The sequence below is a fragment of the Drosophila santomea genome, chromosome 2L (genome assembly GCF_016746245.2).
Source record: "Drosophila santomea strain STO CAGO 1482 chromosome 2L, Prin_Dsan_1.1, whole genome shotgun sequence".
Lineage (NCBI taxonomy): Eukaryota > Metazoa > Arthropoda > Insecta > Diptera > Drosophilidae > Drosophila > Drosophila santomea.
The window spans coordinates 14,933,243-14,960,823 of record NC_053016.2 but is presented as its reverse complement, the minus strand read 5'-3'; the positions used below and the strand labels follow the sequence as shown (position 1 = coordinate 14,960,823).

Sequence of the window (27,581 nt, the reverse complement as noted above, 5' to 3'; positions counted from 1 at the left end):
CATTCAACTGCCAAAATAATTAACATCAATGTGCATTTTTTCCCCGTCTTTCGCTTTTTGTTTGGTTTTGTGTGACGAGCTGTTTATTTTTATTGGGCAGACATTTTGCAGTTGGGTAAATTTCTTGCGCACGATTCTGGTGCCAAAAGTTTTTAGCCCCATCATTCCGGATGACACAGATTTCGGATTTCTGGTTGGTGAAATGCATTTATGCGTATATGCTAATTAACCCAAAATTAAAGAAGCAAAATGAGGCTGAAGAGGCGGATGACGAGTCATTTACTAAATCCCTTGGACATCGAGCCATTAATCATATTTAAGTTCGCTTGATCAGTGGCAGTAATTTATATTTGTTAATTTAAAATGTTTGGTTAATTTTCTTCCCACTTCACTCGTTTACTTGTTTGGTTTATACTCGTCAATTGAACTTTTTGACTTAAATATTTAATATTTACACTTTTCACAATAAGCTTTCTTTCCAAACATGTTTTTATAAACTTTCCACTGCAAACTTTTGAAGAGCATCATCTTTTTGCTGAAAAGTTTTTGTAATATTTTTCTTGCAGCATTGTTGTCTTACGAAATGTTGAGTACGTCTAAGTAACGTCTGGCACACCCACTTGGATGGCTGACTAGTTTATTTTTTCTTTTTCGGCTGGGAAAGAAGAGGGGTCGAGTCAGTTGCGTCTGTCAGTTTGGAACCCCTTTCTGCCTCCGACTTTTGACAACTAACTGAAAACAAAAGAGGCCAAAAACAAACCCCCTCATTCCCGATTTCCGATCCCCAAACTGCGATCCGCAGACGAGAAGACAGCTCGTCTGCTTTGTCTTCGGTCTGCCTTTAGACGAAAGTCAAATTGCAGAAAAAGTGCATTCATTGCAGACGCAGACGATGCGTCATCTGTTTTCATTTATACACTTATATAGAGATATATGTATACCCCGGTATAAATGGTGCAATTGCAATTGCAATTCCTGATGGGGCAGTTCACACCCCGTCGACGGTTCCCTTCGAAGAAGTCCATAACTTAAATGGCCACCATGCATCAAGTTGGCCATAAATTATTTGCTTGTTGCTGCCTTTTTTGTTGCCGTGGCTGCTGCTGCCGCTTGCGATTTTATAACGTTGACCCCGCGGATCAGCGGATCTTTGCCCATATGTCTCTTGGACAAACTTGAAATTTTTATTGTGCCTCGGTCGTGTGTTAAAGTTCAAATGTGCCAGTGCCCCATGCCACCATGCCACCAAGCCGCCATGCCACATGCGTCGTTGCAATCCGTGTGTTGTGTCCCTAAATATATACGAGTTTATATACGCGAAGGTATCTCAATCTCGTCGGGTTTTCCAGGCCCATACCACCATACCCATGCCATATAGTATGTGTATGCGGTATTTATAGGCTCTGCGGCGGGGACCTCTGTACTTTTACTTTTGTTTGCCTTTTGCCTTTGGCTCGGCGAATGTTATAAATTATATGGTTGGGGGATTAAATGCATTTTTATTGGTCTTTGACTCGACCTGCAATATTTAATCCGGCTTATTGCGGCGAATTTATCGTAAGTCGGAGGATGAGTTCCAAGAGAAAGGATTAAAAACTGAATGCAGTGAAGTTATATAAATCGAATAAATGAATTTAAATTTAGGTAAACTATTTACTTTTAGTCTTCAAAAGAATACAAGTATTTTTTGTGCATTTTCGGCACTGTTTTGCTTGTAAACTGATTTAGTTAATATGCAAAGTATACCTTAGAATATTTTACAAGTGCAATAGTTTGCAGCCAACTTCTTCAATCAGAAAGGCATTCGTTCTTTTTTTAAATTGATTGCCAAACTCATTTATTTTCGCTTTTTCTTTGAGTTTTGGTTGAGGGAACTCTTGCCGCAATAATCTCTTTATCGTGATCGTAAATCATTTCGCAGTGATTGGACGCATCTCCAGTACAATTTGGCCCTTCGGTCGGGGACCCCAAACCAAATCGCCAACTTTCCGCTACGAGGAGAAATACCAAAAATAGTTCACTTAGAACAAGACACGAATCCAAAGTCTTCTCTTTGGCATTGCCCCGCCATTGGGTTCTTGGCCCTCGTCGTCGTTCAGTCATTTAAAGTCCTTCGTACAATATGGTGTGCGGAATTTCCATTTAAACCAAATTAGGCAAAGGAATAATTTTTTCGCTTAAGGCCAAGCTAAAATGCCACAACTACGCTAGGCTCTTCAACTGTTAGTTGGGAGGACCTGGGCACTGGATACTCGATACTGGATACTGCGATCCATCGATGGTCTGTGGAGAGCTGAGCCTGAGCCGGAGCCTGAGCCCAGCTTAGATATCATCATCATCGTAGTAGTCGTCTTCGTGGGCCTCGCTACTCCATTGGCATCCAGATTGTCTGCGGATTTTGCGCAAAAGTCAATCGCTTGATTGACAAGTCGGTGCAGTCCATTGCCAGTCCCCCGTTCTTTTTGTTTTCTTTTTTGATAATGCCAGTCCAGAAAAGTGATCTTGTCTCCGTTTGATTCCTGCATCTTTACTTCCTGCTCTGACGGCTTAGAATTCCTCGGGAGTCCAGACATCTGAAGTCATTAGATTGGAGTGCGAGAAAGTTTTTCTTCAGTTTCTTTCTGGAATACTTTTCATTTATGTGAACCCCATTCTGCATTTTTTCGTTTTTTTTTTTTTGTTTTGTGATAGTGTGACTGACCCAGTTGGCCTTTTGGGATTCGACACAAAACACATTTGTCCACACGACAACGCCCCCGAATCTCAACCCATTTACGAGCTGTTTTTTTTTTTCCTCGTTGGACTCGGTAACAGTTCAAAGCATTGTTTCCATTGAACAAAGAGTTCTGGTGAAAACCGCAGTTAGCTGATGTCCGATGTTTGGCGGTGAGAGTGGGATGCATAAGGTGGTGGGGACAGCCCCACCGATGCATGTGTGCAGTGATCTATGCAATAAGCCACAACTGGCCAACTTCTAGGTCCAAAAGCCAGATTCCAAAACACTAGGTGTTACTTTCAAGGTTTACACGTGTTTCAAAAATTCTTAAGCGGAAAAAGCAATTGGAATTTCAAAAATTTAAATATTTTTAAGATATTAGTTAAGAAGTTTAGTTAGTTAGTTTTGTGTACTTACCATTTAGTTACATCTAATTACTTTTCATCTAGCCTTATCTCTAATTCATTTGGTTGTAAAATCCTATCCCCTTTTATTTATGTATTATTCGGTTTCAATGGCTTTTGTTTTATTTTCCACTTGGCCACAATGCCCATTGTATTACTAGCACTCACCCCATTTAAGGCCCAAAACAATTTACAATAAAAATATTTGTTATAGTTTTCAAATGCATTTAAAGCATTCCAACGAACCAAAAACAATACAAACTAAAGCAACACAAAAAAAATAAATAATAGTCGTATGTGCTTAATTTTTCTTTTGATTAATTTCCGAGTGTGAAAATGGAAAGTGTGAAAGTTGCCAGAAGCCGTGGTAAATGCAGCAGCATCAGCATCAACAGAAGCCAGATGTCGACTAATTAGCTTTGATATATTACATTCAAGTTTGGCCAAGACAAATAGAACTTGAAATTCGTCTAATTAGATGATTTTCACCTGAAAAGTCGGCGAATTATTAGTTTGCCTTAGATTTCCATGGTATTTTATGATGCCAGCATGTTGAATTCATTGGCCAGTCTAAGCTCATAAATATTTACAAACCACAAATTGCAATAGCAACAAGTAGTCAAGTGTAAACTTGTTTTAAGTAATTCCACCTGAGCTAACTTGTCGGTAGCAACGGGGTAAAAGCTCGACTCAGCTAAGATCGTAATTAGAATCGAAGTGGGGAGTGTGGAATAGATGGCATAGGGCATTCCCGCGCTTTACCGACTTTCCGGCACTACCCAATCCGATGCTCAGCTTAAACCAGCCATCTAGCTGCAAAACTGCCAGCAAAAACAATTCTAACTTGCAAGTTCCAAATGCCACGCAAAGAATATTTCAGACTTGATGAACGTGCAGTGGATACTGCAGCAGCTTTACTGGCTGCTGCTGCAACATCTACTGCGGCAGCAACTGCAACTGCAACTGCCTCAACAGCAGCCACTACTTTTGACCTAAATTTCAAGTTAAATGCATTTTAAATTCATTGGATCGATCAACGGCTGCAACTACAGCACTTTGCTCAGGCAGCCCCCAGCCCCCAGGGTTTTTTTACAATTTAAAATTAAAAATCAGTCGAACAAAAAAATAGCAGAATCGAGTAGGAATAGATAGGCGGCTGACTAATTACACAAGTTTCACGAAAATCAATTACACTCACATCAAATATATAGCAAATTTTGATACAAAATATCTCATCAATCCTACAATCTATGTAAATTATTAGAAGACAGAACGTGTTACATTTGTCATTCCTTTTGTATATTAAAAATATTAAATAAACTACACAATTAAAAATTGTTTCAAAACAACCATTAACAAAAAAGTGTATCTTAAAATGAGTCTTAATAAATTTTCAAAAGTGATTTTTGTCCCTATTTCTAATCGAAGCCAACTGCATTGTTAGACGGCAGAATCCGATTTTCAACAAGTGTATACAATAGAGGAGAAATAGAAAAAATAAATAAATTATACAACTTGCAATTGCCAAGTTGAGGCCGTGGTTGTTGTTGCTTACGCGCTACGTTGGTGTTGCCGTTTGTTTGGGACAACAATGTTGGCTGGAAATGCCGTCACCAACGAGCCAAGAGACTTCGATTGGTAAGACGCCGGTCTGTGAGGCGGACGAGCTCCGAATGTACGTCAGCATCATCTAAGTTGGCTTGTTTGGCTTTGTTTGTGCGACTGCTGCTGTTGCTGCTGCTGCCACTGCACACACAAATTGAGCAATTCCAGTCAACAACTCCTACTTCTAGTTGAAAAGTAGCCAAGTTGCTGCTGCTTCTCTCCTTAAACCGCTGCAGAAAGAGAAAAACATTTAATAGAAAAACCAACCGGCGAGGCAGCCTGCAGACCATTAGGTAATATCAAATACGGTCATAAGTCTTGGTAGCAGGTTCTTAGCTTGGTTTGGTAATTTATACTTGAATTTTCTTCCTCCACCTCTCGACTTCTTGGCTGGCCAAGTGACGGCGATAAGTAGCACGCAGTGCCAGCCAACAGCACCAGCAACCAATTCTCCCCGATTGGTAATGTTTTTCAGCCACTGTGCGGGTTGTGGGACACTTTGCACTAGGACGGGGCTAATGTGCATATTTTCACTGAACTTGCTGAGCTAGCAAACGAAACTTGATAGTAAACTCCCAATATATTTTAAGATATATTTACAATATTCTATAATTGGGGAATTCCTCAAAAAATATATAATCTCTTTCATACAAAAAAACAAATTCTAAAAAGGTACTAAAAATAATTAATAATGTATTCAAATGTTCATTTACTTTTGAAGTATCAAATACGTTATACTTAAATTAATACATTTCCCATTTTTGTATTATAATTCCATTGAAGTCAACGCCCAGTCAGTGCTAGAAATTCTCACCATTCCTTATTTTCTAAGTTCCCATCATATTTAAAGTTCATCCAGTATTTTTCTGCCATTTCGTCTGCGCTGTCACTGGCTTGATGATGAATTTGCGTTGCTTTGACATTTGGCCAATTGGCATTGGGACACGGCAAAAACAGCGTTCCTTGGAACCAGGCAATTCCGCACTGGCACTGGCATTGGCATGGCCAGGAGCAGGGCCATCGCAACCGGTTCTTCCAACGCCAAATGATCATCATCATCAGCATCAGCATAAAAATAAATTTCAATATTGTACCATTTAACGGTTCCCGAAGAAGAGTGCCCGAGACGAGACGCCGGGAGTAGTGGAGTCGGCGTCGGAGTCGCAGTCTCCAAGTCACAGTCTCTGGTGCCGCTGCTGGCTCAGCGAAATGTTCTTTTAACGTTGCACGTAGTCAGAAGATGACTCCGGGTCTTCTGACTTGCGGACTGGCTGGCACTCATCACACATTTTCCTCCAGAGATTCCTCGTTCTTCGTTGATTTTTTTGGTGTCTTTTGCCGGGACACACTCGCACACGAGACAGTGGTAAATTCACTGGGATATCAAATACAGAAATCAACTGTCATGTTGTATGTCAATGACGGAAGTCATGCGAATTTGTTGCCTGGCCCCAACGTCTTGGCTCCTTTTTGCGATTCTTCTTGTCGGTTTGGAATTGTTTTGGCGCGCGCAAACTTCATTCTAGCGGTACTTGACCAGCTCCCAAGCCTTCGGCGTCCGTCTCCCTCTAATCTTTATGGCATCGAAGATTCGAAAATTAGTAAGGGGTCGTAAATAACAGCGAAAGTATAAGTCCACGTCGCCCACATTCCAAAATTTTATTTCTCTTCGGCCTGATGCATTCGACACTCAAAAACCCATAGCAAAGTAAGCTTGGCCTTTATGTAACTGGACGTCGACGTGGGGTTTATTGCATCGACTCAAGCCAAAAACCAAAAGTCCATAAAAGTAACACAAACTGCAGCAGTTGCGTTTTATTACACTCTGTCCCCCTGACACACAAACTTTCCGAAAAAACAGCACTGCCTAGGCAACAATGAGACACACTCCTAAGCCATCTGTGTCACATAGCGAAGTGAATTGAGGCCTGAAGTCCCAATTGGCATTCTCGCGAAAAGGGGTAGTAAACTCCAACTTAGAATGAGGAATGCCCTAGCTAAGCTAAAGAAGTCATTATATTTATTGTTCTCGTTTCTTTATACAGTTAAACTTCACTTTAGAGAAACAGCTGTTGCTTAAATCATTTTAAGTTATACCTATGTATATAGCTACAGCCATTATCGAATTAAATCATGTTAATGTCTAACTAAAGATTCTTAATGTTATAATTACACAATAAGTTGGAGTAACTGAATAATTTTATGCACACTTAAACTAAATTTTGTCTTTGTATGTGGCAATTAAAATTAATTTTTTCTCACCACCCACCTTAATCACTGAATATTTGCAATATCTCAAATGCAAACCAGAAAATCGTTTACCAGTGAGCTAACAGCTCTGCAAGCTATACAGACCTTGCCGTAAAAGTAATAACGCTTGCAATGGCATGACCAAATTATGTTAAATAGCTTAGCAACTGACGACCTCTACTCCTAACTCGGCCGTACAACGTGGCGTATGCGCAATGGCATTTAAACGTTTTTACGTTGGCACTTAAGTGACTTCTTCTTTTGAATTTGGTTCGCTTGCTGGTTGTTTGTTTCGCTGGTTTGCTGGTTTCTCTGCCTTAACAATAATGTGACAATAAGGTGGAGGAGTGAAAAAAGGCAAAAAGGAAGTTGCAACGCCGACGCGGTTATGTCCCACTTTTCCGTTTCTCGCTAATTGAGCAACTGATTTTCCACTGAATGAAATGTGAAACCGGCCAAAGTCTATATAGGAATAGACGAGTAGAGCCGTGCATTGCCTATCCATATACAGGCAAACGCCGAACACCGTTTCTGGCCTCTGTTTTCATTCATAAAAATCATCAGAATGGCCGGCGGGTTGAGCGGGTTAAGCGGGGTAACCGGGAAACTCTCTCTACCGCTTGCCGAACCAATTTTGTAATTACAACAACCGCACGGAGTCCGGATCGGCCCCAAAACCATATAAGATAGCCCAACCTTTTTGGTTTGTGTGTGTTCATTGTTTTGCTGAATTACTGCCTCGAATAAAGACATTTGTGCTAGTTTTTCCCTCAATGCACTGCTCAATGAATGTTGGCTGTGGTTCCGCACAAAACGTTGTATTTATCGTACTTGAGCCAAACCGTACTAATTTTTCTACCTTGTTCTTTATCTCATTGCAGGTAAGCACACACAACCAAAACTCCCGAGCGATAAAGCCATTTCCAATGCTAATCTATGTCGGTCAAAAATGAAAAACATACGTAAGCTTGTTGATAATTAAAAATTTGAGATAAAATTCTTGTTTGGTAAGGGTTTAAAAAACGTTGTGGCAGTTTCTTAATATAAGTTAGAGGTCATTTACTGGGTGATTATAAAATATGTTATAATAACATCTTTTAGATTTTAACGTTTTGTCAAGGATTTTTTAAAGCTAAGTTAAATAAATATTTTCATACCTAGTTGGTTTTATAGTAAACTAGATTATTATAATCACTTTTTTGCACGAAATGCCAATAACGATTTTTCTCTTCCTATCACCCAAGCTAAGCTCGAAATATATTTCACTAATGGCTTATTTAGGCTGCATCATTTTCTCAAACATTTTCCCCCTAAGTCGTTTACGGAGATTTTTTATGGTTTACAATCCACAACCACATAGGAGAGAAAAAAGGAAAACCCGCAGCTTAAGTTTACGATCGCATAACTTAACATTTGCTTATCTAATCTCCCCAAGTGCAATCAAACCAAATTGTAAAATACAGCATCGATTTGGAGGAAAAAGGAGGGTTTGAATACAACCAGAAATTGAATTGCAGCTGCAGATAAGACATTACACTCCCCTCACCACCACCCCTTGTCATATTTCACTTTTCACCTTTTTTCTTGGCCAAAATCGAACGCAAATTGCTGGCAATAGACAGCGGACACACACATAAGCACACATGAGGAAAATACAGAGAAAATTCCATTCAAATTGCGAAAAGCATTGGATTTCATCTAAGCCGCCCAGTTGCAAGCTGTCCGCCGCATATTGCGTATCCCGGAACAATGTTAAATGTCAAACATTTCTAATTGGATGAATGGGGGGAAAAATGGGAAAATGCTGAGCTGCTGTGGCCAAAAAGGAAACCTAAGATCAAACGGAGTCGATCATGAATGACGGCGATCATGACGTGGCCCCATCAAGTTCACTTTCACTTAGTGTCAACAGCAGCAGCGGCAACAAGCGGCAAAGCAGCCGATGACGATGACAATCATCGATCTTCATCGGCAGTACCGTACCCTATACTGCCCCTTTTCCCTCAGTTTTCCTCCGTTTTTCTTCGTTTTCCTCACTTTTCCCCGCCAGTTGCGATGGCCACACGAAATTTATGTGCAAAGGCAAAACTTGGCTGCGGTCTGTCGAAGGTTCGTTGCCATTTGACGGCGATCGACGATCAACGATCTCTTGAATATATACACACAACCGCAAAGCGCTTTTCCTCCTTCAGTACCGAATTTTTTGTTGTTGTTTTTTTTTTTTTTTTTAAATTAAAAACGAAAGTAGCTGTGAGTCGGTCTGTCTGGCCGTCTTTTGGCCTGCGAAAATTTATGCAGTCGCGCAATTATTTCGTTTTTTTCCCCTGCTGCAAGTTTTCTCGCGTTGCAAGACGCCTTGTTATGGGCCTGTTTTATATATATGTATTTATAGGAGTATATCTTCAAGGAAACAGTATGTAAGGAAGCGGAATATTGTTGTCAAGGCTAGGAGACTGATAAGGGCTTAATGACTTGCAGGTGAACTTAATACATATAGACAGAGAAACTGGCAAAACTCAACATTTTATTTTGAAGGAGTTACTTATTATAAAATTATCCAGTACTAATTATTCTTCTAAGATGAAAGATGTAAATTAAAAAATATCCAAAAAGGATTTACTCATTTATGTTTTATTTGATATTCAATGATTTTCACGCCATTGACTTGCATATAATAGTATTCAGTGCAGAGTAACCGCAAATCGAACTCCCACTATTTATCCTAGCGCTGTCAAGTTTTCCGCCTTTGTTTTGCTCCGTTTAAGCGCCCTGTGGCTCTCCTTGTTAAGTTACTCAATTGGCATCGAGTTGTTAACCTTTTTGGCTGCACCTTCTCCGATTTACCCCCTCAGTTCGATCTTGGATTGGTTTGGTTTGGTTTGGCTTTTTGCTTTTCTGGCGAGAGTTTCGCATGAGGTCCCCCGAAGCGTTGACATTTAATGATGAATTTGACACACAAGGGCACGACGACGAATCATTTGCTGTTGGTCATCTGTCAACCCCCTCCTTCCCAAAATGCCCTTCATCGCGGACTTTCCTTGAAATCGGACAGATGATTAATTTGGGATACCCAAAGACAATCAATCCAGGTGGTCCTTCTGGTCCCCTTTATTTTGGGTCTTGCATTTTTTCCATGTTTTCTTACAGATCATCGTTGTGCAACTCTCATAAATAACGATGATTGCTGTTGATTGGGAATGTAACCAGCGGCAAGTGTTGGGGAAATCTTGATTGTCCTGTGCATAACTAAATAAGCTGGCCACACTGCAATTGCATGTAATTGCATATATTTTGAAAAGTTGGGAAATCTGTTAGCGGCGTTTTGGCGTGAGATTAAATTGCTGTGCTGGGTCTTTAGCTTCGATTTGATATAACTTGTTGAAATTTCAAAACATGTACTCATGGTGTTTTGTTTTAATTGTTTAAGAAATGCTGGACAGTTATTATTTAACAAAATTTAGCTTGATAAAATTAGAAAAGTAATAACATAAATATTATTTTGTTTTATTAACCAATTCAAGAACGTCCAAAGTACTATGCTTTTAATTTAATTATTGTTAGGTTAATGTTACATTTTGTTTTAAAAAATAATTCATAAAGGCTATTACGCGAAAGTCTCTCCAGTTTTTCTGCACATATGATGCATACAGTTCACAGCACAGATTACACTGCGAAAACTTGGCGAAAACTTTCCATTTCATTTCGGCATTCTTTTCGCTTTCATTTTCTTTTGCCCCCACTGACTCCGCACTCCCCGCCGAGGGTATTTTATGTATTTTTAAATGCATTTCTAAATGAATTGTAATACCGTCTGCCCCTTCGTCGAACTGCCAACGTGAAGTCAGATTGCCAGACACGACCTGTGCGAGCGAGTGTATGTGCGATGTCTATCGCCCAAAAGTCGAAAAGAGTGGAGTTGAGTTTGGGTTTGAGTCCCCGGCAACTTGCAAACTCATGTGCGGCAATAAAAATAAAAATACGAAATAAAAAGAAGAAATACATACTCGTACAGCTGAAAAAAAGAAACACAATCAAATGCAAACATATGCTGCTGCTGCGGCGCACAAGAAGCCGAAAACGTTGAAGGTGATTTTTACTTTTACTTACTGAAATTCATGTGCACGATTTTCCACCATCGGACGTCGATTTCAAATGCCGGGCTTTCAAATGAAGAGGCAACCACCAAGCAGCAGCATCCACATCCATCCACGCAGTAGTCTCTCCAAATCCAGATGCGAAAGATGATGAAGCTACCAATAAAAGCCTCCACCTAGCCCTTCTTCACCTCCTCAACCTCCTCAGCCATCTCAACGCGGTCCATTGAAAGTGAAATGTTGCCTTTAAACTATTGTTTTGTAATTTTTTGTTTTCTCGTGGCTGCCCCGTGCGTTGTTTTCCTATTTGGAAATCAATTTCTGACAGTTTTTCTATTGTAATTTCCTAGACAACGGTGCATCAGAAAAGTAAAAGGATTGCGTTTTCCGCCTTAGTGTGTGGCCACCGCATGAATGACTAGATTTTTATAGCATTTATTTTATTTACTTCATTATGACTTGTTTGACTTGGCTTTTACGGTTTACCCCTGGCGTTTTAATTAGTTTGGTCTGGTCGGGTCGAGGTTTCCTTTTGAGCAATTGTAATCTTGACTTTTATAGTTGCCTTATGGGTTTGTAATGTGAATTTGCGGTTATTCCTTAATTGTGGTTGCCATAATGCGTAAATCGACGGAAAGCGCAATTAGGTCCATTACAAAAAGACCTGAAGGGGGATTGATTGTCATTAATAGATGTTATGTTTGTTTTTCAAAAGGGAAAGAGCTGGTTCCTGGTAATCAGATAATATAGATAGCTAAGTGAGCTAATTATATGTGAAGAAGAATAAAAAGAAGAGAAAACTTATAAACAATCCTATTCCAATATTTCCCTGTCTTAAGTTTTATAGTCAATTTCTCCACTCATAATGGAGACTAATTATCGGTCCTAAACGATGTCACCCATGCAGGTGGTGATCTCATCCAATGCGATGCCATTCGCGCTCAGCATGATGCACACATGCACTTCCCACAGAGCGGGCAACGAAAGTGAAACTGGAAAAAGAAAGACGAAAGACGAAAGACGAAAGGTGTAGGAAATCGAAATCTCCAATATTTTTTGTCTTTCTTAAATATTACACAATGCACACGAACGCCCATCCAAGTCAATATTATGTTATGTTAATAACTCTGATGCAGCCGATGGGACTGCAACCATGTTGTTGCTGGGCCCCAAACTTTCCCACTCTAGCTGCGCGTTGCAGTTGATGCAGGCGGTGCAGTCGAAATTCTTGGCATGCAATGCAGAACTGGTCGGATGTTGGGGATACGTTGACTCGCCTCGGATCGCATCGGATTCGATCGCTGCCAGCGGTTCCGGATCGGATCGGATCGGTTCGCGGACAAACAGACATACTGTCTGCCTTCCCTCTCCTCAGTGTCCCCTATGCGACGGCTGTATCTCTTTGGCCCTCGCTTCGATCCGCTTTTTTTCGTAAATGGAGCTTGAAGCGCGACCGCGCACCGCAGGCGATGATCGAGCGATTGCACTGAGAAAAATTACAAAATTTAAAGTGAAACGCATATTTGTATACATAGTATACATTCCTGTTGTTATCGAATCAAATTGCATACACAGAACAGACAGCGTAAATTTATCTTCCTCACAGAGTAAATATGACTGAAATTGCTATGCTTTTTTACAAAAATTCGATTTATTTTCTGCGGTGCACTAAACCGTCGACACACAACCGCTAAATCGACGACATTCGCTTTCATTTCCAACTGCAGTTGCCTCTCAGCTGCTGGTCAGTCACACTTGCTACCCAGTGCCATAGCACACCATATTTTCATGCCATGCCGTGCCATGCACTTGCCACTCGGACCCCTCTGCACCCCTCTGCACTCCACGCCACTGGGACCCCCTTCCGCCGAGGATCTGCCCCCTTCTCAGCTCGACGGTTCATCGGTTTGTTGCACTTGATGTTCGGCCTCTCGGTTTCTGTGCAAGTTTCGTTTGTGTTGCGCAGTTTCGCTTTCGATTTCTTTCGTACTTTCGATTTTCCATACCCTTGAATAAGTTGTCAAAGTTGCTTTAGAAGTTCGGTATTCATAATAATAAAAATAAATAATATTTTTCATATTTATAACAAACATTCAAATATAATACAATATAATTTAAAATTAAATAATATTCCTATTTTGCTGATGGTTTATAATGGTTAATGGTTTTCTATTCAATTATGGTGTATATAAACTTTATATTATAAAGAGATTTTTACACAGTAAACTGTATAAATTGCATATTTTCCCATTCTGTTTATTTTTAAACTACGCCGATACTAGTAAAGCTTACCCACAGAAATGTGTATAAATATGCTGATGGCATTAACCCTTGTCCCAACCCTCTTGAAGTCAATCAACCTGTGTCTCGGCTGATCGCAAACCACTTTCTTCTCCCAGCTCGTTGCCTCTTGCTTTTTGATCAGGGTCTGGGGGACTTAATAATCGTGCGAAACTTATTAATCATATTTCATGTCGGAGACGCTTTCATGCATGGTGTGTAAAGGCATATATGTACATACATATATATATGTTATGAATGAGAAGAGATTAGCCGTCATTGACTTAATCAGGCCTAAGATCGGCGACGGCCCTTTGGCCAACAAATCGAGGACCACTTTCATTTTTATTTCAGACGCAGTCTGTGGCGGACTCCGAATCACTGAGGCGCTTCGATTCATGGTCAGCGAAGAAAGTTGTTCTCACACATTAATTATGCTCCTCCGGAACCTCCCCATCGATTGATTGATACGATTTATAACCGGAAAAAAGACTGTTTCTGGTAAAAATTGTTTTCATTCATTGATGGCCAGTCAAGTAATTCCAATTGTCTCACTCAATCTTGCTGCTCTCGATCGTTGGCCCACTTTACTGAAGGTATGAACTGTATGACAAAGCCCAGACTTCGCCGGACTTCATCCACTTTACAATTTGATGGTTCAATTATAAGAATTGATGGCCTGTAATTTTCATGTCCCATACATAAGTATTACGCCAAAGAAATTCAAAAAATGCCGCATTGGTTTCGCTTTCTGTGGAATCGTTTTATTGGGAAATTTTTATTTATTTAAGTTTAACTTCGGGGATTATCATGTGGTTTTTGCAATTTTATTTTCGTTAACGTATTATTTTTATGGAATTCGCTTAATTAGCATCGTGTTAGAGTTCTACAGAAATGATTGAAAATTCCAAAATGCTAATTAAAGATTTCGCAATTTTTAAAAGGCAGCATGAGATGATGTTCAACAGCTGCAAAACAAAAACAAATTATTTCTTTACGGCCTTTTTTTGAATTTTTTAATCAAAGAACATTAATCATGTGACTTCTAATAATGAATTATTTGTAGTGTGCGCGTGTTTTAATGTTTGTATTTAATGGCTTCATTGAATGGGAAATCAAATTGAAAATACTATTCGATAACTTCAGCTAAAACTGTTTGTAGCATGGAGGGGATGTTTGAAAAAACCTGTTGCCATCTCTTTGCCAACTGGATGGATGTGGCTAATGATGATTTAGTCGGTTGTTGTTGTGGTTGAGGATGTTGGTTGTTGGTTGTTGGTTGTTGTGGCTTGCCTATTAAGCCGCAACTTAGAAACTCGAAGCGAAACAACAACTGCAATGGCAAGATTGAAAATACACATGTATAAATAAACAAAAATAAATAAACAAACAAAGCTAGGCAGCTAAAGCAGCTAAAGCAGGCTGAAATTGAGTTAAAAGCCCAAGAGATTCGACGAGATTCAAGAGATTGAAGCTGCAAACAACTTTCCACTCCAACTCGCAGTCGAAGCGGGTTTGGGACTTGACTTGCTTTGACTTTGACTTGGACTTGGATATGATCCACGTGTGCGTGCGGCTCACTAACTAAACACGGTATATACTCGTATACATATGTATGGATGTGCAGATAGATGTATGTGATATGTGGAGGGGATGCCACAAATTGTTTATTTGTCAATCGGTTTTTGGCTTATTAGCCGCTGCGGCAGCAAAAGTGAAATTTTCCACAACTCTGCAAGTGGAGCTCAGCCGGCAGCCGATTTATGGCCAGCGGTACAATTCAGTTAATAGCCCCGACTGCTGCCAATAAATCAGCTAGCATGGCGGTGAGTGAAAAACGTGACTTTTGATTTGACATTTCACAGTCATAAGTATGCGACGACTACGGACTTCTTATCAAATTAAATCGAAAACAACTCGCTCTCATGCTATTTAAATTCATTTGGCTGCCGCTTCATCTGTGGGTAAGCTGGGGCTCGGCCTCATCTCGAGCGGCTTGAATGTCATCTCAAATGTGGCTAAATGTCAAAATGCATCAGCCTCTCATCTGCGGCATCTTCCCCGCTGCTAATTGAGTCATTTCGTTCTTCTTCACCCCTTCTCTTTTTCTATAACTATTTAATTCACCAACTAACCGAATGCATTCTCTATTCGTATCTTGCACGCTTGCGCAATAGCGAACCTCGTCGAATCTGGCAGAACCAGTAAGTATAAGACTGCATTTACTGCGGATAAGTATGATCTAAGATCCCCCGATCGCCTATAGTTTTCTTACCTGTGTCTCTCATACATAATTGTGTTTGCATGACTTCATATCGAGTGTTTTCTGTGTGTGATTCCTTTATAAATCAGTTTTTGAGTTTTACAGGAAATTATTGAGTTTCGCATTTCGTTTTGCATATCTCTTTAAGTTTCAAAACACATCACACATACTTACATGACCATAATATTGAATAAAATACAATTTATTACTGCTTTAATAATAATCTTAAGCTCAAAATATTATAACTATTACAGGTTATATGTAGAGAACCTTTTCGAAAATGTAGTTTGCTTAGAAGTGCTCCAACATAGGTTGATAAATCTATTAGATTTGTAATTGTATTCAATTAAAAGTTTTTTGGGAACAAGGTAAATTACCTTGAAGTCGAACACATACGCGATTCTCAACAGTCACAACCTTTTGATTTGTCATTAGCATTCGTATTTGTGGCTGAGTTACTCACTCGGAGCGATCAATCAGTTGGGCTGTGGTTTTATTTCTGTCTGAGTCGGTCCACATTTGCACGGCGCACTTTGCTTCATTAGCCAGTGCCTGGGGGCGTTGCCACGCCCACCATTCCAGCGGCTCACTCAAAATTCTGCACGCGCAGCCCCAAAAGCCCCCTTGCTCCCCGCAGTGTGCCCCATTTCATTTGAAAATCTCCCATTTGTGTGTCAGCAGCGACATGCGCGATGCATAAATATTCAGCATGGCTTGGTGGCTTGGTTTTCATTTGAAATACCCTTAAACCAGAAGTTGGGTTGGGTTAGGGCTTTAAAGTTGGCTTCTCAGTCTCAAAGCCAAGAAATTACTAAGGAACAGGTAGCCACAACTTAAAGATATAACACATTAATTCACAGAGCAATTCAATTAACATATTCCGTTCTTAATTTTGGCGAAACATATCACAGTTCATCTTCTTCTCATCCTGTAGTCTTATTGTTGTTTTAGCTTACATAACTTACTGCCAGTTTAGTTTCTAATGTTTTATTTCCTAATCGTAGTGCATGAGCAGCAACTGTTTTCCCACAACTATCAATTGCCAAAAAATTATTAAAACTGTTTGCTGAGAGTATACTGGCATCCATATAAACCAAACAGAACAATTTTCTTATGTTTGATCAATTTTTTTGGGGACACCGAAAATGGAAAACAGTTCGCACAATTTAGAAGACAATTGTGACTCATTTAGTCACGAATTTTGTCCATTTTTTTCGCCTGTAGTTTTCGTTAATTTTTTATTTATTTTTCAAACAAGCAAAACAGCAACCAGGCTGGCATTGATAATTTATGTTTGAATGGCTGAATATCCGAATGTCTGCCAGTGCCAGTGGAGTCGGATTTGTGGACTACGTGGTCTGGTATTACGAGTAGCCAACGGTATTTTTTTGAAACCCCCTTTTCCAGCGGATCCATCGGAGTCCCCACACGTCGCACAGTTTAGCGGTGGCCGTAATGTGACAAAAGTAGATCGCAATTTGGTGATCGTGTGAGCCCCCGATCGAAAAACGGGTCGTTGCTTAGAAGGTGCTACCTACCTACTAAACCTGAACCTATTTCTGTCACTTAACTTTTCGGACCCATTGAAATTTATGTGGAAAACGTGTCGACTGACTTAGCCTGATGAAAGCCTGACAGCAGCTGCAAACTGCAACTTCAACTGCAACTGCAACTGCAACTTGCGATTGCAATTGCAGCTACTGTTGCAGCAACGGTTGCAAGTCTCTCACTCATTCTCTCTCCCCCAGTTATTTGAATACAAACGTGCGACTTTTCACATAAATCAATGTTAATGGCGCATTTAAACGACCCACCACAGCACCACCGCCAACAACAGCACCAACCACAGAGAATATCATAAAATGCAAAGAAAAAATCCAAGCCAGATAAATAAAATTAGCCAGCGTAATTGCAAACCAGACAGCCGGAGACCCCAAAAAAATAAAAATGTATATAGAGTACCTCGATTAGAGCTCCGTGGCAGAGGAGTGGGAGGCATTTTTTCTCTTTTGACCAACTTTGTTAAGTTGTTGGATAGTTTTGGAGGCGAGTGAGTGGCCGGGAACTACCGTATTACACATTTCGTTTTTGGGCTTTGATTTTCGTATTCGTATTCGTATTCGTTTTTGTTATTTTATTGTTTTGTAAACATTTTATGGTGTCAGCTTACAAGACATGATCGGGGTCGGTCGGGATCGAGTCCTAGGCGATACTTAAAGTCGTTTGGCCAATGGCAAAAGGTGACTTAATTGGTGAGCGTATTCAAAAGTATGTTGTGTGGGAATAGAAACTTAAAAGCCTTTAAAAAGTTGGGATTTTAAAGTATTTTTTTTTTTAGGTTGCGTTTATTATGTACATTTTGCTTTAGGAAGCCTTGATTGACTACAAATTTTAAATAATATTGAACAACAAACAAACAATGTTTTCTTAGTTTTTAGAATTTTACAATTATATAATTTATTAGATAACTAGTTTGAGCTTATATGTTACACCACACATATTGAACAAATTTAGATTCAAAGATTGTCTCACTTTCTTTAATTAGAAGCTGATTGGCGACCTTAAGCCACCGTCACAGTTGCCTCAAATTAAACGCCAGTTCAGCTGGGTTCAATTGGTGGGAGCATTGTGCTATCCCCCATTTGGCACTCTCATTTGCAGCTTTGTCAAATGGAGAATATATATATGTACACAAGTATAAGTATACACCCACCCAAACCAGACCAAAACAATCCCAAACAAGAGGCCGACAGCAGCCTAATGGCGGGCGCGACTAACGACTGAAATCCACTTTAAATGCGGCCCAATTGTCGCTTATTGTTCGCCTGCTCTAGACCAGAGGTGTGCAAAGGCCAAGACCCCCTGGAACCCCACCAATGTGTGGCAGCCAAGTGGTCTGGTTTTCGTGGTAGTTTCTACTTGTAATTTATTTTATTTGCTTTAACCCCTCAAAAAGAAAAAACGAAAAAATCCAAAAATACCACGCGGACAGTTAAATTGGCGCACGTCATTAACATTAGTCATGGCTTAGACGAATAGTTGGTGTAAAAACGATATACATTTCTGCAGATACCTGGTTGCGGCAAGGTGGGCAACGTAACACGTGCGCGATAAGCAGACAACGTTAAAGCCAATCACAAAAGGAGGCTACGAAAATTTGGCGTTTTTTTAATTAAAAATACATATAAATTTTGTTTTCTTTACGGTTGGGAGATAAGCGGGATTTGATAACTCTGTTCCTTTTCTTTTTCGATTATTTTTCGCCAATGATATTTCCGAATAAATTTGTTTTGCTAATAAAGATTAAATAGTTATCGTAATTTATTGATAATTTATTAGCAAATAGCTAGAAAATATTTTCATAACTCACCAGACATTCAAGCCAAAATTATATAATTTGTATTCCAAAACCAATCAGCATTGAAATGTGTTTATTAGGCTTATATGACACTTTTGTTTACCAAAAATATTAACATAACCATTTTTTCCATTTCGACATCTGTAGGCATCGCGAAAGGTCTCCAAATGCGGATATCTGTTTGTGGCGCCAGATTGGGACTTTAGCAATCCATTGTACAGAACAAAGGTGAGTTCTAACGATTATAATAATTTTAAAATATATGTGCGCGTCTTTAAAAATGACAAAGAGATTTCTTCTTTATAATGCCACTAAATGCTGTTATAAATTGAATTAAATTGAACGTGGACCAAACAAAACAGATACCGTAAGTCTAAAAGACTAGTTATTTTAGAAATTTGTTTGAAAATACCTATTACTTCTTCTTATTTAAAGGCGGAAATAGATTCATAGCTAATACATGGTGAACCTAATGACCGCTGCAAGTGTAGCACCTCATTTCCATGGCTCTCCGACTAACTGACTTAGAGAGATCCCCATCCCAAGAGCTCCACACTTGGCGAACCAGTTTGTTTGGGGGCACACGAACAGAAAAATCACACCTTGAATGCATTAAGGCTAACCAAATTTCCGATGTCCACTTTCCCAAAAATGCCAAACCACCTATCCTCACTACAAGTAAATCCCATAAAGCAAATTGCCAGCCTTGTCCACCCAGCTTGGGTGGGGGCTGGAGGTAGGTAGGGGGAGTACGCTGGTCATGGGTGGCGACTTGGTGGCTTTGACGGGGTGGTGTGAAAAGCAGAAACACTTGAGCAAATATTTGACAGCATCTGGCGGGACAGAGGCGACGCACCACGGCCACCGATTTGTTTTTGGACGGTTGGCAAAGAAAGTGCCGCTGGTTGTTGGCCAAGAGAAAGGTAGGTGACACGGGGTGGGTGCGGTAAGGTAATGATGACAGTTTGGCACTTGATGCACTTGAAAAAATCAATTTAAGATAGCCTCATAGTCGGTGGTTTGTTTCACTTCTTACTTGCATTGCTAGTAATTGGATAATAATTGGATAAAAAGCATAAAACAATATGGCAACCTGAAGCAAATGTTTATACTTCATTTGGTAAATGTGTTAAAGACCTGGCATACAGTTTTCACTGGACTTTGGTTGCAGTGCATGTTCCGCTAGCAGCACCCGCAGTTGCATCAGCTGGTGACCAACACCGGCAACGCCTCTTCCACATCCTCATCCTCTTCCTGGGCTTAGACTTGGACTTGGACGTGGACGCGGACTTGGCTTTGCCTTGGACTGGCTTATGGACTGGGGGCTTCGACGTCGTCACTTCACTCTCTCGTGGCGATTCGTATCTCGACCAATTAGCGAATGACGTAGCGACGTGGCGACAGCAGCGCATCGTTAAAACCGCAACGCAAACGTTCGGCGACATATGCAAATGGCTGCAAACAGTTACAGGTGGTTTGGCGGGCATTTTGGCGGAGGGGGGAGTAATGGCCAAGTGGTGGCCACTGGCCACGCTGCCTCCTCTGATTTGTGCTGAGCGACGGCCAAACTCCGACTCCGACAAACTCTGGCAAAAGACAGCGATGCTGATGATAATAATAAAAGTGTGCGCATGCGCAGAGCGCACTTCCTTGTTAACAACATAAATTTACGTATGTTTTTTAATAGATGGACAGGTATTTAATTAACATTTGTGCAGAAGCAGTCGCAATCTCCAGCGCTCACAAACCGGATGTTGTTTTCTGCAATGAGCTGTGTCGTGCTAGCACTGGAAAAGCACTCAGATCCAACGATCCAACGATCGGGAAAGGCAAGCATCAAGTGTTTTGGAATCGAGGGCGGGGCTAATTGTGGTGCTGGAACGGGAAGGAAATAAATTTAAGCAAAATAGCCACTCTTTGGCGGAGACTTTCTTTTGGCGAATGTGTACACACCCGTACGGGTATATGAGATTAAATTAATGAACAAAATTCACAGAACTTTTGCTGGCCCACAAATTTTAAATTACTATTAAATTTGATAGGTTCTGCATATCATATAATAATGGCTTATAACTGGGATTTAATACTAGGGCTTTTATTTAAATGCAAGCAATAATCTTGCATCGTAAAACTTATCCCATTATGACAGTGGCAATTCGCCACTAAATTTCCATTTCACTTAAGTCCTGTGTATCATGCTGTCTAACTTTCCCGACTTCTTGGGAAATATCTCCAACGGCCATCAGTTCTTAATCTCCGTTGAGCAGTCATCAAGTGGTTTTCCTTTCCTGGCCTCCAGCAGATCCACAGCTCTGGGCTCTGGGTTACCCACAAAGAACCGCTGCTGCTGCCGCTATGGCAGTGCCTGCTCCCTTTCCTGCCGCCACAATGTATCCATAATGTTGCTCCAGTGTGGCAATTACGTCCTCGGCAGTCCCAGAAACCAACTCCCCAGATTTCCGACCCCACAAACAGTGCAGGTGCAGTCGATTTCTTATTGTCTCGACTTTTTGCATGGGCACTTTTTAGGATGACTTTTGCCTTGGGTCCGTTGGGCATGCACCTGAACTTGATTGTGAGGCCTGAAGGTGTTGTGCTAGACATGATTTTTTAAACTATTTTGATTAGATATCCAGGTTAATTAAAGCTTACACTTGTATCATTACCAACGGAAAATGAATCATTTCTCTTTACTTGAGAAGCAAATTGAGACCTAGTATACTCGCACAAAGTAGCTGATATAATTGACATGAAAGCATGGATACAGCACAAAGGCCGCATATTATAATCACTGGTAAACAAATCAATTTGCTTGCCATAACTGGTTCAACGTGGCTCTCAGATTGGCCGAATACCCCGAACGGTCTTATGAGCCTTAAGACAAATCGACAGTTAAGTTAAGCATCTGGAGTTCCGAAAGTAATTTCACCGCGTCTGCCGCGCTGAAACCCTTTTTAGCATAATTCCGATAATTTCCTTTGACAAGTTAAATGGTGCAATTTGGTATCCGATAATTTATCATATAACTTAATATTGATTACGATTATGAAAGGGCCAGAGCAGAGGGGGCTCCTTTTTCTTCAGCTATCTTTCTCTGCCGCCCGTCGAGCATCTTTTTCCCTTGCGCCCGAATGCTAGGAAACGGCAATAAACTTACGGCTTGGAATTATGCAGATTTTTATCGCCTCGCCAACTTTTCTGCATACAAAGTGCATAATTTCCAGAAAGGAAAACCTGCTCCAAAGACATTGGACAGACGGACACGTGGGCAACATAAGCGCTGGCTGAGCAGCAGCCGATAAGCTTTTTGCTGGAGATGCTGGGACCAGGGGAAATATTTTCATAATGACGACTTTTGCGTGAGGAGGCATTGAGTTGAGTTTGGGGAGAGGCGCGCCTTGGGGGGAGTTCAATGGACCTGCTAGTCGTATACATGGGGCCCCCCTTCTAAAACGGAAGTGTTTGCCTCGGGTTGATCTCGAGCCTGGGCCTGATAATGAAATTGATAATCACAATCATCACGGTCATGGCTCTGGCCACCGTTTTTAAAGGAAAATAAGAATGTTGTTGATTGACAAGTTGGCCAGGAGTCGGAGTCAGAGTTGGACTCGTACTCGTACTTGGACTTGGACGGTGTCTTCTCTCAGGGGCTTTATTAATTAAACCAGGAAGCATTTTCGGCCTGCCTCCGCAGGCAGTCTGGCAACGGCCTTACTTGCCAACCCAGCTGCTGCAGCTGGGGATCTTGAAAAATATTTATTAAAAATTATGCACGCATTAGCTGGCCTGGCGGTCGGTCGGTCTCCCTGGGCTTTATTAAGGAAGTGTTTTGGCTTGGTGGGCGAATTACACGAAATGCTGCATATTAATTTAGTTTCTCAAGCGGTAATAGCCGCGATTTGCGGTCAGGCTTAGAGACCCAGACTCGCTTTATGGCATTTTGATAGCCGAGAGAATCCGCTATAAAAGTAAGCATCCAACATTTTACGACCTGGCCCGTTCTCTTCTTACACATCTCTGTGGAGCTCCATAGTGATTCGAAACCATTTCGTTTAGTGGCTTCGATTTTTCCGCTCTACGCCCACAGTGTGCGTAGTCGTTTGTAATTTCCTTTCGAAACTAATTGCGGCGCGCGGGGGAGGCTGGGCTGAGGAAAGCAAATTAGAATATTAACTGAAAATCGTCTACACGTAAGCAAATTCATTAGTCGCAATTAACGGATGATAGGAATGGCGTCTATCGATTAAGTTCTCGGCGGATTGCAGTCGCTCGATTCGATTGTGGGCGTACCGATCGGATCGCAATGGGTTGGAAGTGGAAATGAATTGCCGGTGAGGCTGTGGGTGATGCGGATGAATAGGCGAGAGATCTGTAATCTAGAACTAATGAGTATGCAGTCTGGATCGGGCAGAAACAACGATCGATCACCCCCAAGCGAATCGATCACGATGCTATAGCACCGAAGAAGTTGTTACGAATTTATGTAGCTGTTAATTGTGTGTTAATGATGGAGATTTACAACATTACAAATTCGATTTCAGAGGTGTTAATTGCTTATAAATGATACCAAAGTCGGATAAACGAAAACTAAAAAAATAACACTTTCAAAACATATAATAAACTTTTTTTGTATTTGTAAATTTGTTGTATTTAGCTTACCAAGCCCTTTGCCAGCATTAAAATATTTATTTTTGACATTTTGCAAATATGCAGTAATTTTCTAATGGTGATCAGTTCTGAGCACACAGCGTACAAGTGGGTTAAGCACATGCATGAAAACCAAACCAAACAAACTAATTTGCACACTTGACGGCCTGCCAACTTGAGAATGGCTGCATGAACGATTGAATGGAATGACTAACTGAATGACTGACTGTCAGACAGCGCGGCAGCTGCTCTGCCGTCTCCCACCGCTAATAAATAGCAATTAGAATAACATGCCAATAAATCTTGGCCGGCTAAACTCTTTCCCATAAACTGCAATCTGCTGTTGTCGATGCTGCTGCTGCTGCAGTTGCTGCTGCAGTTGAACGGAACTGAAATCGACCTTGGCTTGCATATGAGTACGAGATGCATTTTTTTCCCGATGCACTGGAAACTCTCCCACTCCCTGCAGCCCCCTCCTCCACCTCCACGACCAAGCACGTCTCTTTGTCTCTGTCAGTTTCATTCATAAATAAATACAAAAGTGCAACACCTCTAAATTTATATGTTAATTAGTTGGGCTGCAAGCTGAAACCGCAAATTAGCCCACGACTCGCGACCGACTGATGCATTTGCAACTGTCAACGGTGGAGTGCAGCGGATGGAGCGAAGTGGTTGGAGTTCTCGACGTGGGTGCTCACTGCCTCCTCCCTCTCCTTCTTCTCCTGCTTCCCCACTTTCCCTTCCTCTGTTTGTGCCACCCAAAGGTGTGTTAATTGATTGCTCCGGTCTCGCAGGGCCCACAGTTGCCAACGGTAAATGCAGCAGATTGCGGCCAACAACGCCACATGAATGCAATGGCGAAAAGGCCAAAACGGAGAAAATGAGCTTAGAAGCAAAACTGATCTTTTGGGTCCATTTTATCCTGTCAGCCAGCCACAACGACTAAGAGAGTTACTTGTGCTAATTGTTAAAAGTCATATTTGAAAATGACAATCACATACACATATTACATAATTGAAAGTATTTGATATGATAAAATTAAATCACACTTAACTAGTTAAGTGTTATCTGCTATCACACACCGTTTTAAGATACTTTTGAAATTTCAATTGGATAGTTTTTACAGAAGCTGTAATCCCATAACTAACTGAAACAAAATTAGAAAGCTAATCTTGGCTAAGCTTCTAATTAATCTTTTTTATGTCGATACTAACCTCTTATTTAATAATCACTTCTTAAAAACACCATTCCCCCATTACTCCAATGGGCAGCTAAACAAGAGAGTGTAATACTTCGATGCAGTTTCAATCGGTCTTATTTGGAGTGCAGTACGCGGTACCATGTGGTCAATGGAATATGGCCAGCTTTGGTCTTCTTCGCCTTCGGAGTTTTTCTCGCTTTTTGCTTCTGCCATTACATAAAACACTGAGTGGAGACAAGGCGAGGCTTACGTAGACCGAGCGTCTAACGGCGATGACGTTGACTTGTCGAGATCGCGTATTGGATTTCCACGCCGTCATTGTCGTTGAATGGAGCCGCCAGGAACGATGGGCGGAGGGCGGAGGGCGGTGGTGCAGTGGTGCAGTGGTGCGCCCGGGGGGCGTGGTGGCAGCTCATGTGTGGCTGCATTGACGAACTGTCTGACGGCGGAAAGAGGGGCTATATTTCTAACTGTGGTGTGGTTTTATTGTGCTCACCAAGCCTAGCGGGCCAGCCCTAATAAAAAAAAGCGCATTTATCATATCTGAACAGAAAATACCCTGTAAAACTGAAGTGAATAAAAGTAGCACCATTAAAAATTTCCTTGTAGGACAAAGCTAACTCCTGAAAATGTGAATAATACGTAGAAAAATGTATTATATAAAACAGCATTTATGTTTGGTTAGATAGCTAGATAGTTAGTTTGGAACCGAAACATATATAACTTTCTTAATTGAAATTATAATCACAATCAGGCGATCGTCTAGTGTCAGTGGCTTGTAAAGAACTCGCAGTATGTGTGATTAAAAGATAGTTTCTTCAAAAAAGCTTTCTTCCGGCATATTCTAGACCTAGCGTACTCGCCGTTCGAATCTCAGCAATCCAAACGCGTATGAGATCTCTACTCATCTTTCTGAGCCCCCTTCACAGCCCCTGTGAGGTATTATTTAACTTTTTTCATTTGCTGCTGGCTGACTGATGCTTTATGCAAGTTCGTCTATCGTTTCTGCCGGCATTTGTGCTTTTTGTTTTTTATACGCTGCCGCAGTTTGTTTTTGTCATCTGTGCCAATGTGCAATATTGTGCAGCCAAACAAAAAGAGATGGGGATACGCTGGCTGATGAGTGGGGGGAAAACTGGGGGAGAATGGTGGAAAGCGGTGGAAATGGTCGCACTAAAGTTTTCATCATAACGGTAACGACTTTTGCAAAATCACCAGGGAGATGTTAGATGTTTGATTTCCGCGTAATTACTTTTTTTGTGTGTTACCCCTGGGTCTGGGTATTGTTTTTCCAGCTCTGTTTGGAAAGTGTCTTGTTCGCACTAATTACGAAAAAACGCCTCCTGCAGCTGCAGATTTGTGGGCGTGTCCAATGTGATGTTGAAATTGTTTTTTTATGTTCGTTTGTTTTTTGTTGTGTTGTTGTTGTTGTGCATTTGCTGCTCGCTCCCCGTTTAACACGTATCGCATTAAGGCGCATTTAATAAGCCAATTGCCGCTCTCCCAGTCGCCGGCACTTAGCCCATTCCCCCATAAAAGAAAATAACTACTAGTGAACGATTTCCGCTCGCGACCGTCATTTGACACGTTTAACGAAATGAAAATGATTGACGACTTGGTGACTTGACGACTTGCCAACTCTGGATTCACCCAGCCCCAGTTTACATACTTACAAATGTACATATGTATACGAAATACCTATGTATGTACATATGTCGCAATGCTCGCCACTTGCAAAACGGCCAACAAGTGAGCTGTGGGGCCCACTGCCCACTGACAAGTTAATAGTCAACTCTATTAACTTTTTATGACCACAGCCTGTGCTCTTTTGTCGCCCCAAAGGAAGTTGCAGTCACTCGAGAACAGCAACAATGCAATAATCAATTTACAAATATTGAAAATGAGAGCTTCGAGCTGTTTGGTAATGATTAAACCAATAATTGACTTCCTGCGGTGCTTTGGCAATCGGATTTGATCATTATGGCATTGATTAGTTTCCAGTTTGTTTAGTAATTTGCGGTGAGAATTGGGTCTGATTGGTTATTAGTTCAACTTTTAATTGCCAATGCAAGCTACAAGCGGTCAATAAATATTATGTGTTTTTGTTGTCTCACATGTTGCACAATGGGCAAACCGATTTAAAGACATAAATTAAGACTGTACTAAAATAAATTAAGTACTTCCGAGTCTCGCGGCAAAATAAAATTTAAACAGCCTAAAAAAATAACAAAACGATTGTCGTTATTGGGTAACCTGAAAGAAAATGTTAAATTAATGTTTGTAATTATCGTAACATTATTTTCAGTAATATTCAAAGTTACAGAAAAATATTTGATGTATATTTATTATACATAAAACTAATAAGTGTTACGTTTTTAGTACACAGCGATTATTTATATCGTCCACATTAGTTATCAATAAATGAATGAATGGTGTTCCAACGCAATTTCCTATCATTTTTCAAACATATCAAACTCTTTCGTAAGCTTTGGAATCGAACACAGATCACGAAGGCATTTCCCAATAGCCATTCAGACTGGGTGTGTTGACAAGGCTAACCAATAGACGCCCCCGCAGATCTTTCCATCTTCTGTTTCCCGACTTAAAAACAAGCTCAATTTATGAGCCCAGCTTGTGGCATCCATCATCGCGCAACTTGTCTTGTCTCCTAAAAGGGCCGAGTCTTTTGGAAGCTGTATACTGTATACTGTATGCTGTACTATACTATGCTGTATGGTATGTGTGTGCGATTACGTATTTCTT

At 40.8% G+C, this 27,581-nt stretch overlaps 1 protein-coding gene across 2 annotated transcripts in view; it reads left to right on the top strand.

Moving 5' to 3' along the window:
* The window catches only part of LOC120443998 (protein outspread), an 83,455-nt gene that overhangs the window by 24,902 nt on the left and 30,972 nt on the right, over window positions 1–27,581 (top strand). For both annotated transcript variants that reach the window (XM_039623476.2, XM_039623477.2), the window contains exon 2: window positions 19,118–19,198. In XM_039623476.2, coding sequence (XP_039479410.1) covers window positions 19,118–19,198 — 81 coding nt within the window. The remainder of the gene's footprint in view (window positions 1–19,117; window positions 19,199–27,581) is intronic.